Source organism: Carettochelys insculpta, chromosome 1 (genome assembly GCF_033958435.1).
Source record: "Carettochelys insculpta isolate YL-2023 chromosome 1, ASM3395843v1, whole genome shotgun sequence".
Classification (NCBI taxonomy): domain Eukaryota; kingdom Metazoa; phylum Chordata; order Testudines; family Carettochelyidae; genus Carettochelys; species Carettochelys insculpta.
In genome coordinates, this window is record NC_134137.1 from 262,938,416 (window position 1) to 262,953,886 (window position 15,471).

Genomic DNA, 15,471 nt, shown 5'->3' on the forward strand with positions numbered 1-15,471 from the left:
ATTCTTTATTCTGATCTCCTATATTGCTGCATCCTCAAAGGCTCTCACACAGTTTAATGTTTTTGTTTATTTTAAAAGGGCACCTGTAGCAATAGGCCAGACAGCCTATTTAAAAAAACACTACAAGAATTACTGTTTTGAAACTCATACACATATGTATCCCTGAAGAGCACTCTCTGAGGTGTCACATCATTTGCAAAGAAAAAGAATTTGATACATGCTTCTGAAGGCTACAATCCAAGAGCATAAATAAGGATGCACTCTTAGGCCAAGTCTACACGTGCCCCTCCCTTTTGGAAGGGACATGTTAATGAGGCACTTCGGAATAGGTTGAGGCGCTGATATGCATATTCACTGCCTCACTAGCATAATGGCAGCCAGTTGCACTTCAGAATTGCTGCTTTTGAAACACAGACTAGCTATATAGACACGGAACTTCAAAATAAGTGCCACACTTCAAAACTCCCTTAATTCCAATTTGTTTTAGGAACAGGGAATTTCCAAGTGTGGGGTTTATTTCAAAGCACCTGCGTCTATACAGCCAGTCTGTTTTGAAAGCAGCAGTTCTGATGTGCAACTGGCTGTCATTACATAAATGAGGCACTGAATATGCACATCAGCACCTCATTATCCTGTTCCAAAGTGCCTCATTAGCATATCCCTTCCAAAAGGGAGGGACATGTGTAGACATTTATTTAAACAGAGGCTTCATTTGTCAATACTGCAAACTTACACAGGCAGGAGCAGATGTTACTGGGACAGTTTCTGGACTCAGGGTTCGTCTCAACTGAGCATCCAGATCTTCTAGAGGCTGCTGGGACTGAAGAAACAAGGAAACAATAAGCTGCTGTCTCTTGGCATCAGTTACTTAATATTCAGGTTGCAAAATCACATAGAAAGAAATAGAGTTTCAACACCCCTGTTATCTCTGCTTCCCACATCATATACCAGTGGTAAACTAAGCTACACATTTAAACAAAAACAAAGGGTAGGAAAATTTAAGTTGTAGCTTTCTTATGAAGATGTTAGTGTTAGGATTTTCATAATTGAGAACTGAATGATCAAGAGCCCTCTGACGACCTCATGTTTTTATTTGCAAGGGCAGTGTTTCCTGACACAGGCCATCCCAAACCTTCCTCACACATGGTCATGTGCTACAGAGGGCACCCAACCAGGTTACAAGTTAATCAATTTGCCTGCTTCTCAAGCTACCAGCTGAGTAAAAGCACATGTAGCTCAATGGTTATCCATAAAACAGCAAAAGATACATTCTAAAATGGAGACAAGAGCTATGCTACAGCCATCTGTGTAGACAAACAGGGTACTAATCAGGTGAAGTACCTTCAGAAGCAGCAAGTTTCACATTTCAAAAGCATAAGGTAGTATCAAAAGGAGACTTCTAGAAAGAACATCCCAAATGGAAAAGCAGCAAGTTATTACTCTAAGAACAACTGAACTTTAGACAAGCAAGATGATCTCTCCTTGGAGAATAGATCCAAACAATAGACGTTGGTAAATATGTGAATGGACGATCACATAGCTGACTTCCATAAATCTGAGCAAGAAACATTCCTGAGGCAGGCACCAGACAGTGCCCCGCCTTAGGTTAAAGAAGCCGGTCAGATCTTAAGCAATGACAAACACAAAACATCAGACAATGACTCTTTGAGAGATGGCTTTATCCAAAAATTAGAGCCCCCCGCCTCAAAAAACAAATCACAACTTAATTCTCAGTGCCTACGTAAGAGCCATTCCAGGATGGGCACATAGTAAGTGGAAAAAAGTTGTCAGGATGTGAGCTCATTAAGGTGAAATTCTAATACCACCTTGAAAAGAATCTCCAGCAAGCCTACAGCTTCACTTTTCTTGCCAACTCTGCATAAGGTGATAAGTTAGTATAATTTGAAGCTTGTTCTCTCTCTGAACTCAAGTCCCTGCAACAAGAAAATGACCTTCTATAAGAAACTTTAGTTTGCAAGAATGGCTCAGAAGCATCTCAGGTAAGAGGACTTCATTTAAGCACTGTAATCTGACAACAGAAACAAGAGCCAAGAAATGTTAGGCTTATTTACAGATTACAGACAAAAGGAGTCAAAAGTTGCTTGCTGATATCTTCTCAATAGTGGCAACCAAATACATCAGATCCTTTCCTGGGAGATCTGAACACTCACACTGAGAAAGATGCAGATACAAAAATCCAAGCACATTTGTTTTCATATGCCTTTCTAGAACTTTTACAGGTCACCTCCGGTCCAACCCACACAGATGTCCTGCCCAACAAAACCAATCTTCATCCTAGATTTATTAATTTGACACATGCAATCCAGTCAAGACAAGGCACAGTGTTATTAACAATGTTCAAGGTACAACAACCTCAGTGAAGTTGACTTGTTTTGCAGTCTTTAATATGTGTCATGGTTTGTGGCTTCCTATGCTGATATAATACGTATTTAAACCATTTTACTACAAGTGGCGTATAGGTCACCTACAAGTCGCCATTTCACTCTGTCTTGGGACAAAACTTCCAGCTGACTCCAGAAGTACCCTACTTGTTATTCTTTAATCTCAGTAGATGATCCCCAGGTTGTTCAAGGTCTTCCTCTTTTGCGTTCTTGCAGGTTCCATTTGAAAGCTTGACAAATTATGCTGGCTGATGATTTTCTGAGTGTGTGGCCTAGCCACCCCCACTTTCTGCTCTTGATTTGAATATCAACTGGTTCTTGTACTGCTCTGTTCCGAAGTTCCTCATTTGTGACAAAAATCGTTGCCATTTAATGCAAATGATGTACCTCAGGCATCTGTTCATAAATGTCCGTAGCTTGTAATCTGAAGACTTTTGGTATGCCAGATCTCGCATCAATACAAGATCATCTTCATATTTGTGTTGAAGATCGATAGTTTAATCTTCGCAGATATTATTTGCAAACTCCATATGGGACAGAGTTTTGAATACAGCTGTTGGTTTCCCTATCATGGATATCCTTGTTTATTTCTCTGTCTCTGCCTATACAATATTCCCCGAGTAAATGAACTGCTCCACATCTTCCAGGTTAACCCCTCCAAGTGCGATAGTGGTGTCACCGGACTGGTTGATCCTCATGGTCTTTCCCTTGTTAATGCTCAGTCCAGTCACTGAGGCAGTTCTGTCTAGTGTTATGACCTTTTCTTCCATGCTTTCATGATGGTGTGAAAGGACGCCGACATCATCAACAAAATCAATGTTCTCTAGCTGTTTGAGAAGTGTCCACTGAATGCCTCGTTGATGGCCATCTGTTGTCCTGTTCATAATCCAGTCCACTGTGATCAAGAACAGGAAAGGTAACAGGCATTCTTGTTGCACTCCTGAGTATGCTGGAGGATTCTGTCAAGATACTATTGTGAACAACCTGGCATAGTAGACTGTCTATAAAATGACACCAAAATTCTACCGCAGTAGAAATTCCATGTCAGGCATGAAACTAATTGACAAGTCTCAATTACTTCCACGGTAAATCAAACCGAGGTTGACTTGAAACAGGTCTGAGATAAGAGTTATTTGTCACCTTCCCTGAGCCATTTTCTGTTACCTCCAGCTGGCTAGGAAACCCCACCTCAACCCAGCCCCTCAGTTATGCCTTCATCACCTCTTGACTGAGTTACAGCAATGTAACATACCTGGTCATGAAACCTTCATGCATTTAGGGAACTCCAACTAGTATCAAACACTGCAGCATATTGCCTCACCACCACATGTTGCCATGAGTACACTGCATGTGCCCTTCACTATATACACTAGATTTTGACAATTTGAAAATCAAGTTAGGGTATAACGCCCATTCGACTGACTAATATAACCGCAGCAAAAGGTATATTTAATAATTAAACCTACCAGAACTGAACACTCCACTGCATGCACTTCTCCTGCTACTGACAAGATGAGGAAGAGAACAAACACCACGATAGATGGTCAGTTTGCTTCATGCATAATTGGAAAGCCCTCAGACAGTAGAGTGACAAATATGGCATAAAAGCCTACACAATATATTGGGTGGAGAACGCATCTCTTGCTACATTTCTGACGGGCCATCAGAAGACCAAGAATTTCTTGCTTAGTTCAGAAGAGGCACATCCACCTCTTTTTGTCTCACACGGGGGGGGAAAAAAAAAGGATTTGATCTGCAAGCCCTTTAATTGCCAGTAGCTTTTGGATATCTATCATATTATAAACAGAGTGCATGAAGTACATTGAACCAACCTCTGTTAGTGAAAGAGACAAGTTTTCAAAGCTCCATAGAACTCTTCTTAAAGACTGATGACCACTTTTTCGTGGGAAAAAAAACAACACAAATCCTGAGATGTGGAGCATTGTGTGGATTCCTTCACCTCAGACTGGCTACATCCACACTCACTATGATATAACCCATCCTTTCCTAAATGAAGATACCATCTCCAGTCATCACCAAGCCCAATATTTGCAAAACCTACTACTAGTCCTCTGTCTTCTTTGCTTCTGTTGATATTCACTCAAGTTTCATCTTTCTGGCTATTATGAACATGCTGTTATCATGGCCCAAGTTGTCAGGTGCTCACTGTTGCTTATCCTTTCTGCTGAACTGGTGATGAGATCCTGAATCCTTCCTGACACAGGGCAAGAAAGCTTTGAGTTGAACTACATTGAGGAGGACTATTATATGATCCATTTGTCTGATATAAGCCGTGACTCTGGATATTTCATCCTGCACCTTAGTAGCCCCAGTGATAAAGACTGATCTTTCAATGGGCTCCACAATGGGTCCTTGATCGTCCTGTTAAAGGTGTACATGTACTCCCAGCTTGGGCAATAGGCCATAACTATCTTTAACCACAGCCCTTTAGGAAAACATGAAGACTAAATACCAAAATCTTCATAAAAAGCTGCATACATGACATCAAAATGCTGCATGCACACATACAAGGTAATTTGCAAATGCCTACACAAAAGCTGTGGATCTTCTAGTTCTCTGGCAACTCATCGTTGCTCCCTGATTAGAGGGAGCCAAAAGGCCTTGACTCCTGAAAACAAAATTTTTACATCACAATAAAAGAAAGCAACGCACAATCTAAGGGGAGTCAGGAAGGGACACTAAATTCCAAAACACCATCACTAGATGGGCTGAAGAGCCAGAACATTGGCTGAATGACAGCTCATGAAGGGGACTCTTATCACATTGAAGAAGAAACTGACTGGAAGGCTACAAGGAGAATTGTTAAAGCCCTGGGCAGTACATGACCACTTGTAAGGAAGCAGCTGCTACCCCACCACCATGCTTCTGCTCTTTGAAACCAAAGACTTCTATAACTTGGGTACTTCTACTTTTCATGCATTTGGAAGCATAAAAGTTGCCCAAATATTCTCTTACAAGAACAAATACAAACTCCAGTATGTCAGAACAGCTTTCAGAAACAGTGCAACAGCTAATATCACAGTGTTAAGGCATTTCATATTAAGTCTGCACCATGAAGTTTAAGCTGTTTTATTTTTGAGGATTATGGCTTTATGCTTGGTGTGCACATTTAAATGATTTCAATCAGGAACTAGCATTTACACCACACTGATTACATTAGTATGAGACACACTAAGGAAACTTCCTTTGTTACGTACAGGATCCTCTCTAATAGCTGGTCTGAAAGGAAATAAAATGAGTTACAAGGGCCTATTCTGCGCTACTTTCCTCAGAAGCAGCTTGAGACCTATAGCCTTTGAACATGTCAGGCTGAGCTGCGAGAACACTAATGTCAATGGGCAAAGCTTCATCAGACTCCAATAGAAGTTTAGCGGATCTCTCTGAATATGCAGAAGTGAATTGTCATATAACTTTCATTACCTGATCATCCAGCCACAAGCAATACCTCACAACACAACAAGTTCCATGTTATAACCATTTTGGTATAAATTTCCAAATACTTCTAACGACTTTAAAAAAATAGCTTTAAAAAGGCAGTATTGTTTCATAGTCAACTCAAGTTTGGCTCATGGGATTTTGCTCAAGTATGCCAGAAGCAGTCACCTTTGGCACAAAACCACAAATGGAAAATTTCACTTCAAAAAGCAACTACTTAAGAAAATTGTGTGCATAGAAAAGACTACATTTATAACTGGAATGGTTTTAAAGCTTTAAAAGAGTATTACCAGATGCCTGCTTTAACATAGAAATCTTCTTTACAAATCCAAATCTGAGAACTGGGGATTACATACACAGGCACAGGACACTGGGAAAGAGTCCAATTTGTGCTTATTGATTAAGTGTACTACTTTTAAGACACATTAAGAACAGGATACAGACTGCTTAGAAGTCTTCACTGCTTTTTTTTTTTTTTTAAAGCTTTCCTTACATTTTATGGTATGTTTCTTCTTTAATCATGAACTTTAATTATTGTATGTCTTGATTACTTTTTTCTCTATATTCTCTTGAGTTCAGTAAACTTTTCTATGAATTTTCTATTTTACAAAAGGAAGTGGCAGCTGTCAAAAAAGAAAAGTTTGTCTTGATCTTTAAAGCAATAAATGACTGCCTCTCAAAAGTTCACACACAGAAAAACATCCACTGAAGTCTCCCTGCTAGTTCTCAATTATCCATGCACCAGAAGATGGTGGCCAAATGCAGATCCTAGCAGTCTGCTTGAACTACAATCTTTAAATCATCATTACAATATTTACAGAACTTCAACTCTGAACAATTAGGAAAAGACTATTAAAAATCCATTGAATTCTCTTAGCCAGCAGGTCTTGGGCTTTCCATGGGTAGGTGGATATTGCATTATTATTTCTCCCTGCAGAGGTAGAACTTTGCTACCAGATACTGTTTTTATTTTAATAAGACAGATGTGTGTAGTACTTCTGAAGTTTCATGGCTCTTCATTTACATACAGTTAATTCAAGTGCATTTTGTCTGAAAAAGAGGATTGCTGCATCACTGGGAAAATTAATTTACTAGTTTTGCTTCATCTCACTGTCCTCCTCAGGGCTGGCCATTCCAAGTGTATTTTCTGCCAATGCTGGGATTTGCTGAAAGAAATTTGCTTATGAAATGAGTGTTTGAAATAGATAAATCTTATAGAATACACCATCTTCGGCCTCACCCTTTAAGCTCTCCAGGTGGTGTAGCTAGCAACATGAGCACTCGAGACCAAATGATTATTACTGACTTACAACTTTGAAACACAGCTACTGTGCAATACTGAACACGTCTGTAAAACAAGGACTTCTAAGAAGCTTTCCCTCAAGCTCAAAACTGAAGTAAAAACAAACTTGAGTCATTCCACCTGGAGTTCAGACATTAACATAGTAATCCAAAGAATAATACTGCTATCTTCCAGTGCACGAATGACTCTGGTCATTGCTACACAGAAGGGATTACTCAGTCAAAAGAGAAAGTGGAAAAGCCAAGACCATGCAACAGAGAGTTTAATTGAAACATGCTTTTTGAAAGGGAAAGAAGCAGCAGCAGACAGAGTCTGCCAAGTCACGTAAGCACCTGAGTTAGTGAAGGTCCTGGAAAGGGTGGGAGCTGTTCAGTGGATGGAGTGCCAACTGCAAGTTCAAAGCCTACTGGTAGCACCTATGGATAATGAAGAGGAAACGCAAGTCCATCAAAACAAGGAACAACAGTAGGAGCAGTCTGCAAGTTATATTAAGTTACATCACTTTAATATATAAGAAGTCTGCACCCACTAAAATGTATTATTTTTAACCTACCTGTTAATCCCCGATCCCCTATGAACAGCTACCTAAAGCTGCTGATTACCCAATTAGAACATCAGAACATGCATCTTGCTAAGGGGGAAGCTATCCAGGCAAGTTATGTGGATAAACGTTAGAGCAACTGCAGAGGGTAGAATAAGTCATGTAAGCCTCACAGCAAATTCAGACAGCACATTCCAGTTAGTTATTTCAAACCTTTACATAAGTGGGAGGACTTAAGAACTACGAGGCTCTGTGTGGAATTTTTCCAACTCTCCTCCTCTCAGTTACGTGCCAGTCTTCCTCACCTCTTGTTTAATGATGTCTACATTCTATTATTTTTAGTACATTTGTCTGGTCAGAGCTAGCACAGGCGTGTCTGATTTCAGGAAATGCACATAGTGGCACAACAAACACAACTATGCTTGGCTGGTAGCCTTTTAAGACAGGAAACGACAGACAGTTGCTTACTGTATATATGCTTCGATCTTTAAGCAACTGGAAATTCACTGCGGTAGAAGCTAATAAACCCACATGAAAACTCAAGGTGCATTCACTCTGACACACAAGCCACCAAATGCCACTGCATTATGTGACTTTTTTTTTTTTAAATGGCAGCAACTCTGAGTTACAATAACCATTTGAAGGCAGAATTCTTCCAGGTGCTCTTCTCAAATTCCATCTTCATGTTACTTAACTGTCTGAATTACTTCCACATAAACTTCATAAAGTCAAAGTTAAGCTTTAAAGTATGCATCAGTAATTAAGAATTTTACAAGAGAATTTTTCCAAAACCAACATTAAAAATCCAAGAAATTAAGTTGTTTGGATTTAAGCGTAACCATTGGAAATCATTTCTGTGCCATTATGACATTACAAAAGTTACCATAGTTTTGACTTTTTAAAAAAGGATGCTTGGCTCCCTTTTTAGTTCAATGTCCTATGCTTTATATTGTCTTCCCCACCAAACTACTACCTCTGCCACTTTCTTGTAAAATTTTTTTTTCCTTACATCAAGCCAGGCAATTCTCAAACCTAAAAAAATGAAATGGGTACAGCAGTCCAGCATACTGAAATTTTTGCTTTGGGATGTTTTAAGATCTATGTTTTAAAGATATTTGTACCATATGCAGCAGGCAGGGAATAAGATAACCTGTGAAATTCCAAACCTCTAAAAAAAATACTGAAAGTCAAAAGAAGCAGAGAAGTTTTTGGTGCTTAGAAACACTGCATAATCAGCCTCCAGGTTTTACACCTCAGCCCCACTACTTTTTTCTGCGGCAATATTTTTAATTATTGCCCCAGAGCACATCTATACTTTGAAGCAGGAGTGTGAACTCCATCTCAAGGATGCATACTTATCACAGCCGAGATGACACTGAGATGAATGAACACCTGCTTGAGGTGGCTAGCCCCCACTTCATCCTGCTCTTACGCTTCCCTGCCATGTTGTTTCAGTGCATCAGCTTGATGAGAGATACCACATGTTATGTTTCCTTGAGCTGGGAATTATACCTCCAGCTAGAAGTTAACATGCTGCTACTCTGATTTACCTTCCCTAGGTCCTGAATACTCCCAGACCTACTACTGACCTTCACAAGTCAAACTATAAGCACAGTATGGATTCCTGTCCTCAGCAACACCTGTACATTTTAGCAAATCTCAAATAGGGAGCAAGAATTCGTAAGCTGGATGAGGCAGAAAGGACTTACAGGCACATGACAAAGAGGCTAGGAGGGCTGCAGATCCACTAGGGGTCATGGAGTCCTGCAGACCACAGGAACTCGAGACATTCAAAGGGAAATAAGGAAAGCTGGGAATCTAAAGTTATGATTGCTATAGGAGGTAATCAAAGCAGGAAGAACTTAAGCCCAGGACAAGGAGCTGGACTCGAGTGAAAAAGCATGCCAACACTGTATAGGCACTAAAAGCAGAGAACGTACTAACAGACTGGGCAAATCAGTTTGGATAAACATTGTTGCAGCATTGCTTCAGAAAGAGTCATCTGCAAAAGCTTATTCTCTCATATATTTAACATCATTCACAAGAGTGCTGGATTCCTTACCGGTACCCTGCTAAGAGGTGGCTTTGAAGGAGGGGTTCCCGGTTTCACTGCTGCTGTTGCAATGCTGCCTGATGCTGGAACATAGGTGACAGGAATGCCCACTTGACCAGGTGTGGCAACTGGTGGCATCACTGGTAAGCCAGCTGGTCCAATGGGCAAACTAACTGGTGGTAAACAAGAGCTGGTAGTGGCTGTCATAGGTTTAGTTGGTGCAACGGCAGTGGTTGGTACACTAGGCATGACTGTAGTCTCCATCACCAGTGATGTCTCCACAGACGCTGGTGGATGTGTTGCTCCTACGTTGCCATGTTCACTGAAGAGAGATCGCAGCTTTTCTTCCAAGGTCTTTATGTCATCAATACCAGGAGCTTTGGGCTGAGCATCAACATCAACCTCCAAACAGTGAGTATGAGGCTGATTGGGTATCAGAGCAGGTTGAGGTTGACTATGTATTAAGGTCTGCTGTACTGCAGACAAGTTAGCAACTGGCTGTGTTAGTGATAGGATGCCAGATAAAGGAACCTGGGGTAATATGGGGGTAGAGATTGCAGCAGCTGCTTGGGGTAGGACAGGTGTTGATGCAACTGCTGATGGGATGAGTAGAGGATGCACCACACCAGACTGAGGGACTGAGCCAGACATACTTGTTGCCACTGCAGAGGACAATGTTGCAGAGATAGGAAGGGACAAGCCAGCTGCACTGCACTGATGAGATTGATCTTCTGACAGCCCATCCTCAGGCTTTAATTGTAGCACACTCACAACTGTTTCTGCCAGACTGGGGATGGAGCTACTGCTGCTGAGCTGAGGGGTCTGTGAAGTTAGACTCTGAGCTATAGCTGGGGCAACAGATGTTTGCGGAGCTGCCACAGATTCCATACTACTAGCAATCTGCTGTGCAGGAGACGACGTCACAGGTGGGAATACAGCAGCTGGTACACTAACACTCGGCCCAGTCACGACAGGAAGCTGTTGTGTTGGTGGCAAAGTTGAAGATGCAGATGCACTAGTATTAGGGACAACTTCTTCAGTCAGTGGTTGAGCAGTCTGCGATGTAGCTGTTAATGAAAAAGAAGCAGGTGTACTCATACTGGAAGTCACACCACCAATTAATTGGCTCCCAGACTGTGTCATAGAGGGAGGAGAGCTTGAATCTGAAATGCCTGTGCTTGGGGCAACCCCAGCTGGCACTATTTCTGTAGTTACAGGGACAACAGACTGAGCTACTGGAAGCGAGGTACCAATGGTGGAGGGAGGAGATGTTGTGGGAGGAGACACTGATGTAGATGGTAGACTCCCAGCCACATTAGCAAGTGCAGGTGGAAACGGTGCTATAGTTTGGTTAAAAATCGGAGGAGCTGTACTAGGTCCTTCTGTCATTTGAGCATGCCTCATCTCAGAGAAAGCTTGCTGCAGGCTGAGTGATGATGCAGAATGAGACAGATTCATCCCAGGACCATGTGATGGAGAGGAAGCAACTGAAAAATAAAAAAATCCAGTCAGTCCACCTACAGATGTTTACTTACCATTGCTAGATTAACACCATTCCAGTATAGTTATTAGAGCATGATTTACAGAGGCTATTCAAGAGACTTCAGAACACAACACCAGGGGATATATATTACAAATCACAGTTAAAGATGCTGTGAACCCTACAGGAACTTAGTAATGGACAGCTTCCATTAAAATATCTAGAGAGGAGAAATTCTGCGTAATGTTATCCAAAAGCATTTATGGCTCTGACCAGCAGTCGGTTCCTTATTGTCAGTTGGGTTTCCACCCTAACCTCACCCCCCAATGTTAGGAACTTGCCAAGGTGGGTGAAGCAATATCTTTAATTGAACCAACTTCTTTCGAGCTTACACAGAGCTCTTCTTCAGGTCTGGGAAGAGTACTCAAGGTCACAGACAAATACAAGTTGGAACAGATAGCCTGACATAAGCGGTTAACACATATTTCAAGGGACCATTCACAGACTGAGACTTTAAGATCAGAAGGGATCATCAAGAATACCTCCTCATCTGACCTCCAACTCATTATAGGCCACAGCACCTCACTTGCTCACTCCTGTAATAGGCCCATACGCTTGAGCTGAGTTACTGAAGTTCTCAAATCTCAATTTAGAAGTGTCAAGTTACAGAGAATCCAGCATTTACACTAGTTTAAAGCTGCAACTGCCTCATGCTGCTGAGAAACGTGAATAACCCCAAGGGTCTCTGCCAGTCTGACCTGAGAATTTTCCTGATCCCAAATATGACTATATCAATTAGCCCCACCAGCCAGATAACTGGGAAACAATTCTCTTCAGTAATCAGAACCCTCCAAACTAGTCTCCCATAAAAGACAACTAGATATTTGCTATTAGCAGTTGTACCCCAGCTACATACGCCATTGTGGGCAATCTCATCATACCACCCCCTCCATAAATTTTTCTGGTTCAGTTCTGTAGCCAGTTAGGTTTCTTTGCTCCTACCACCACCTGGCTGTTCCAGAACTTCACTCCTCTGCTGGTCAGAAACCTTCACCTAACTTCCAGTCCAAACGTGCCGATGGCTCATCTAGATCCTTTTGTTCTGGTGTCCACATCAGAGTAGAACTAAGTTCCTCTCCTCCCCTGGAATGTATTTATAAAGAACAATCATATCTCCCCTCAGCCTTCTCTTAGGCTAAACAACACAAGTTCTTCAAGTCTTGCTTCATAAAGGTAGTCATCCTATTTCTCAGATCATCCCAGTAATCCTTTTCTGCTCCAGGAAAGGGTGGAAGAAAAGTCAGCTCTCTTTCCCCTCTGTGATTGGAGGTGTGGTTATGGGCTGCTTCACCTTGAATGGTCTCTCAAACATGCTTAACCACTTATGGTAAATAATGCTTTCCACTTTGTACTTACCTGTGACAGAGTACATTTCCCAGATCTGAAAAGAGGTCAGTGTAAACTCAAAATGTTGTCCCTTTCACGGATGTAATTTGGTCCAATGAAAGATATTACCCCACTTGACTTATACGTAATATCCTGGGACTGACACACCAACAAGAAGTGGCCGCTCAAGTTAACCTGGTTTATAGATGGTGTCATGAAAAAAAAATATTAACCAAACTCCAGAAAGCTTTGGGTAACTTACCAATATCTGGAAGTTCCTTTCCTGCAGTAATAGCAGAAGAAGTGAAAAACTGCTGTTCTCTTAACCGACTCTCTGGGACAGGACTGACAATAAACCGTCTTCCAGCAGAATGGACAACTTGGGTGAAAGAGCTAGGAGGAACACCTAAACAATAAAGAGAAGTTGGGTTTTTAGCGATATGCTCCATCTCATTCATTACAGCATGTCCTAACAGATCACGCACTCAAAACATACAAAAGCTGCACTCTTCAGCAGGAAGCAACTCAACACTAGAAAAGGGTTACAAAGCTTACCAGTTCTCTGTGGCATGAAAGATACTGGATCTGGCTGTTTGAATTCTCCCTCCAACTTCTGCAAAAGGATAAAATAGTAAAATTTACATTCCACCATAACAATCGGTCTTCCAAAGTAAGGTCAAACACAAGCTTAGCGAAATACATATGGTATTCAGCATACTGCTAATACTGTGAATCTCAGTACTTCAATCTAGTATATACCCTCCTTTAACCTTCTCCAAGCCCCTAAAAACTCTGTTCCATGGGGACATTATTGTACCTCAATTGCCAAGACAGGAAGGGATGGGAATCTGTTTTCCTTTCAGGCAAACTACCCTGGAGACTGAACTCCCAAAGCCTGCAGTTGTCCCAGCCCCAAGACAGTACTGGAAGCTCATGTGGCCCCTTTCCCCTTGTCTGATGGGCTGGCAAGGCATTGGACAACTGGAGGAGCAGAAGAATCACTTTGAAAATGTCAAAATAAAATGCTTCATTTTTCTTCATAAACCATTTCATTTGTTCCATTTCAAAGCTTTTTTTGAAATCCTGAAATTTCCTGCAGTACAGGAATCCCAGTTTCTGAATAGCTCTTATGTCATCATTTCCATTGTACTCAAAATGGGTGATGTAAGGACCACTTACCTGGGACCCTGGAAAGAAACACTCATCTTTCATCTGCATACTCTCCAACCCCTGATCACCTTCTGGCTCCACACTGACATCCTCACTGAGCATTTCATCTGCTTTCTCAATGATCTCTCGTACCTGCTCCACAAACGAATCTCTTTCAGTTGCTAGAATAAATTCATTCTGCACCTGTACATGAAAGACAAGAACTATTATTCATGTGCCCTGTCTATTTATATTTTTAAATCCCTTCATATCTCCATATTGTGCAGAGATTCTGACTAAGACACCACTACGCCTTCCTTATACTTACCCACTGGCCATTTTTGTTACAACTTGTTGCATATTGCTTTAATTTAGACTATGACTTCTCATTGGGGACCATGGTCTGCATTTTTATAGCCTGCAATGTAACAGGATTCTTATTTTGTCCTCTATTTGTACTACAACAGCACTAAGAGTCACAATATCTTACCTGGAAGAGCGAGACTTCACAGGACCTCTGCTCGGCATAATTTGTTAAATTGAAATTTAGTCCTTCTGCCAAACTATCTGTTCAATCGTATAATTTAGCTGTGATAGTTTTCCAGATCAGAGGAAAACCTCTATGTAGCATGATAGCTTGCGTCTCACCAACAGAAGAAGGCCCAATAAAAAAAAAAATACTACCTCACCCACCTTGACTAATCTCAAACCTTGTCTACAAAACCATTACATAACTGAAATCTGTCAGGCCAACTAACTCCTATTAAATATGATTTATGTACTGTTCAAAAAACTTCAAATGTTTTGCTGCCATATAAGGAATGAGGGACTTCCAGGCAGTCCCCAACTTATGACCATTCATACTTATGGCCAACCTCCAGCTCACCTCCCCCATTGGGGCACCCCAGCTCACCTCCCCCAGTAAGGGGCTCGCCTCCAATCCCTGCATCCCAAACCCCCCATTCACACTTGGGCCCCAACCCCTCCCCCACCTGGCCTCAACTCCCATGGACCTGGACCCAATGCCCTCAACCCCCATGGGGCCCCAGATTACCCCTGCTCAGCAAACATGGGGCTCCAACATTGCTCCGCTCAAGCACCCTGCCCCGGTGCACCCCCATTCAACCCCTCCCCAGCCTGGTTCAGACCCGCCCCCAAAGCTTGGGGTTCCAAATGTCAGCTGCTGCCAGCATGAGCAGGAGTTCTATCCCCACCCTGCCCACTCAACCCCACCCCACCCCAGTTCATCCCTGTTCAAAACACCCCCTCCACCCAGCTCAACACCCCTCCACTCCCCCAGCACACACAGGGCTGTCAGTCACCAACTGCTGCAGGCACAAGGCTCTCCCCCACACCAATATATCATTTGCGCCAAGCCAATATAACAAATTGTGCCAAGCAGACTGTGCCCCCAGCTATACCCCCCCCACACCCCAATTCACCCCGTTCAGCCCCTGCAATCCCCCATGGGCCCAGTTCACACGCCCCAGCACACAGTGCTCCAGCTTCAATCTGCATCCAGGGCTACCAAACACAAGCTTGCGGTGCTCCAGCTCTAACCACCCTACCCACCACCCCTGCAGCCCCGGCTCCAACCCCCTGGCTGACATCAACCCTGTCCCAACCCCCGGCAAGCCCCAGCTCAAATGCACCCTCCCACCACCCTGCCGCTCTAACCCACTCCAGACTAACCCTCCTGCC

The 15,471-nt window shown here is 42.3% G+C and overlaps 1 protein-coding gene across 12 annotated transcripts in view; it reads right to left on the reverse strand.

Annotated features, from left to right (window-relative positions):
* The window catches only part of WNK1 (WNK lysine deficient protein kinase 1), a 170,884-nt gene that overhangs the window by 30,771 nt on the left and 124,642 nt on the right, over nucleotides 1-15,471 (reverse strand). For 11 of the 12 annotated variants that reach the window (XM_075006217.1, XM_075006133.1, XM_075006226.1 and 8 more), the window contains 6 exons: nucleotides 13,801-13,974; nucleotides 13,177-13,234; nucleotides 12,884-13,027; nucleotides 9,765-11,242; nucleotides 7,494-7,577; nucleotides 734-820 (listed from right to left, as the gene is read on the reverse strand). In XM_075006217.1, the coding sequence (XP_074862318.1) occupies nucleotides 734-820; nucleotides 7,494-7,577; nucleotides 9,765-11,242; nucleotides 12,884-13,027; nucleotides 13,177-13,234; nucleotides 13,801-13,974 (2,025 nt within the window). The remainder of the gene's footprint in view (nucleotides 1-733; nucleotides 821-7,493; nucleotides 7,578-9,764; nucleotides 11,243-12,883; nucleotides 13,028-13,176; nucleotides 13,235-13,800; nucleotides 13,975-15,471) is intronic. The other variant, XM_075006188.1, reaches the window with a different exon arrangement.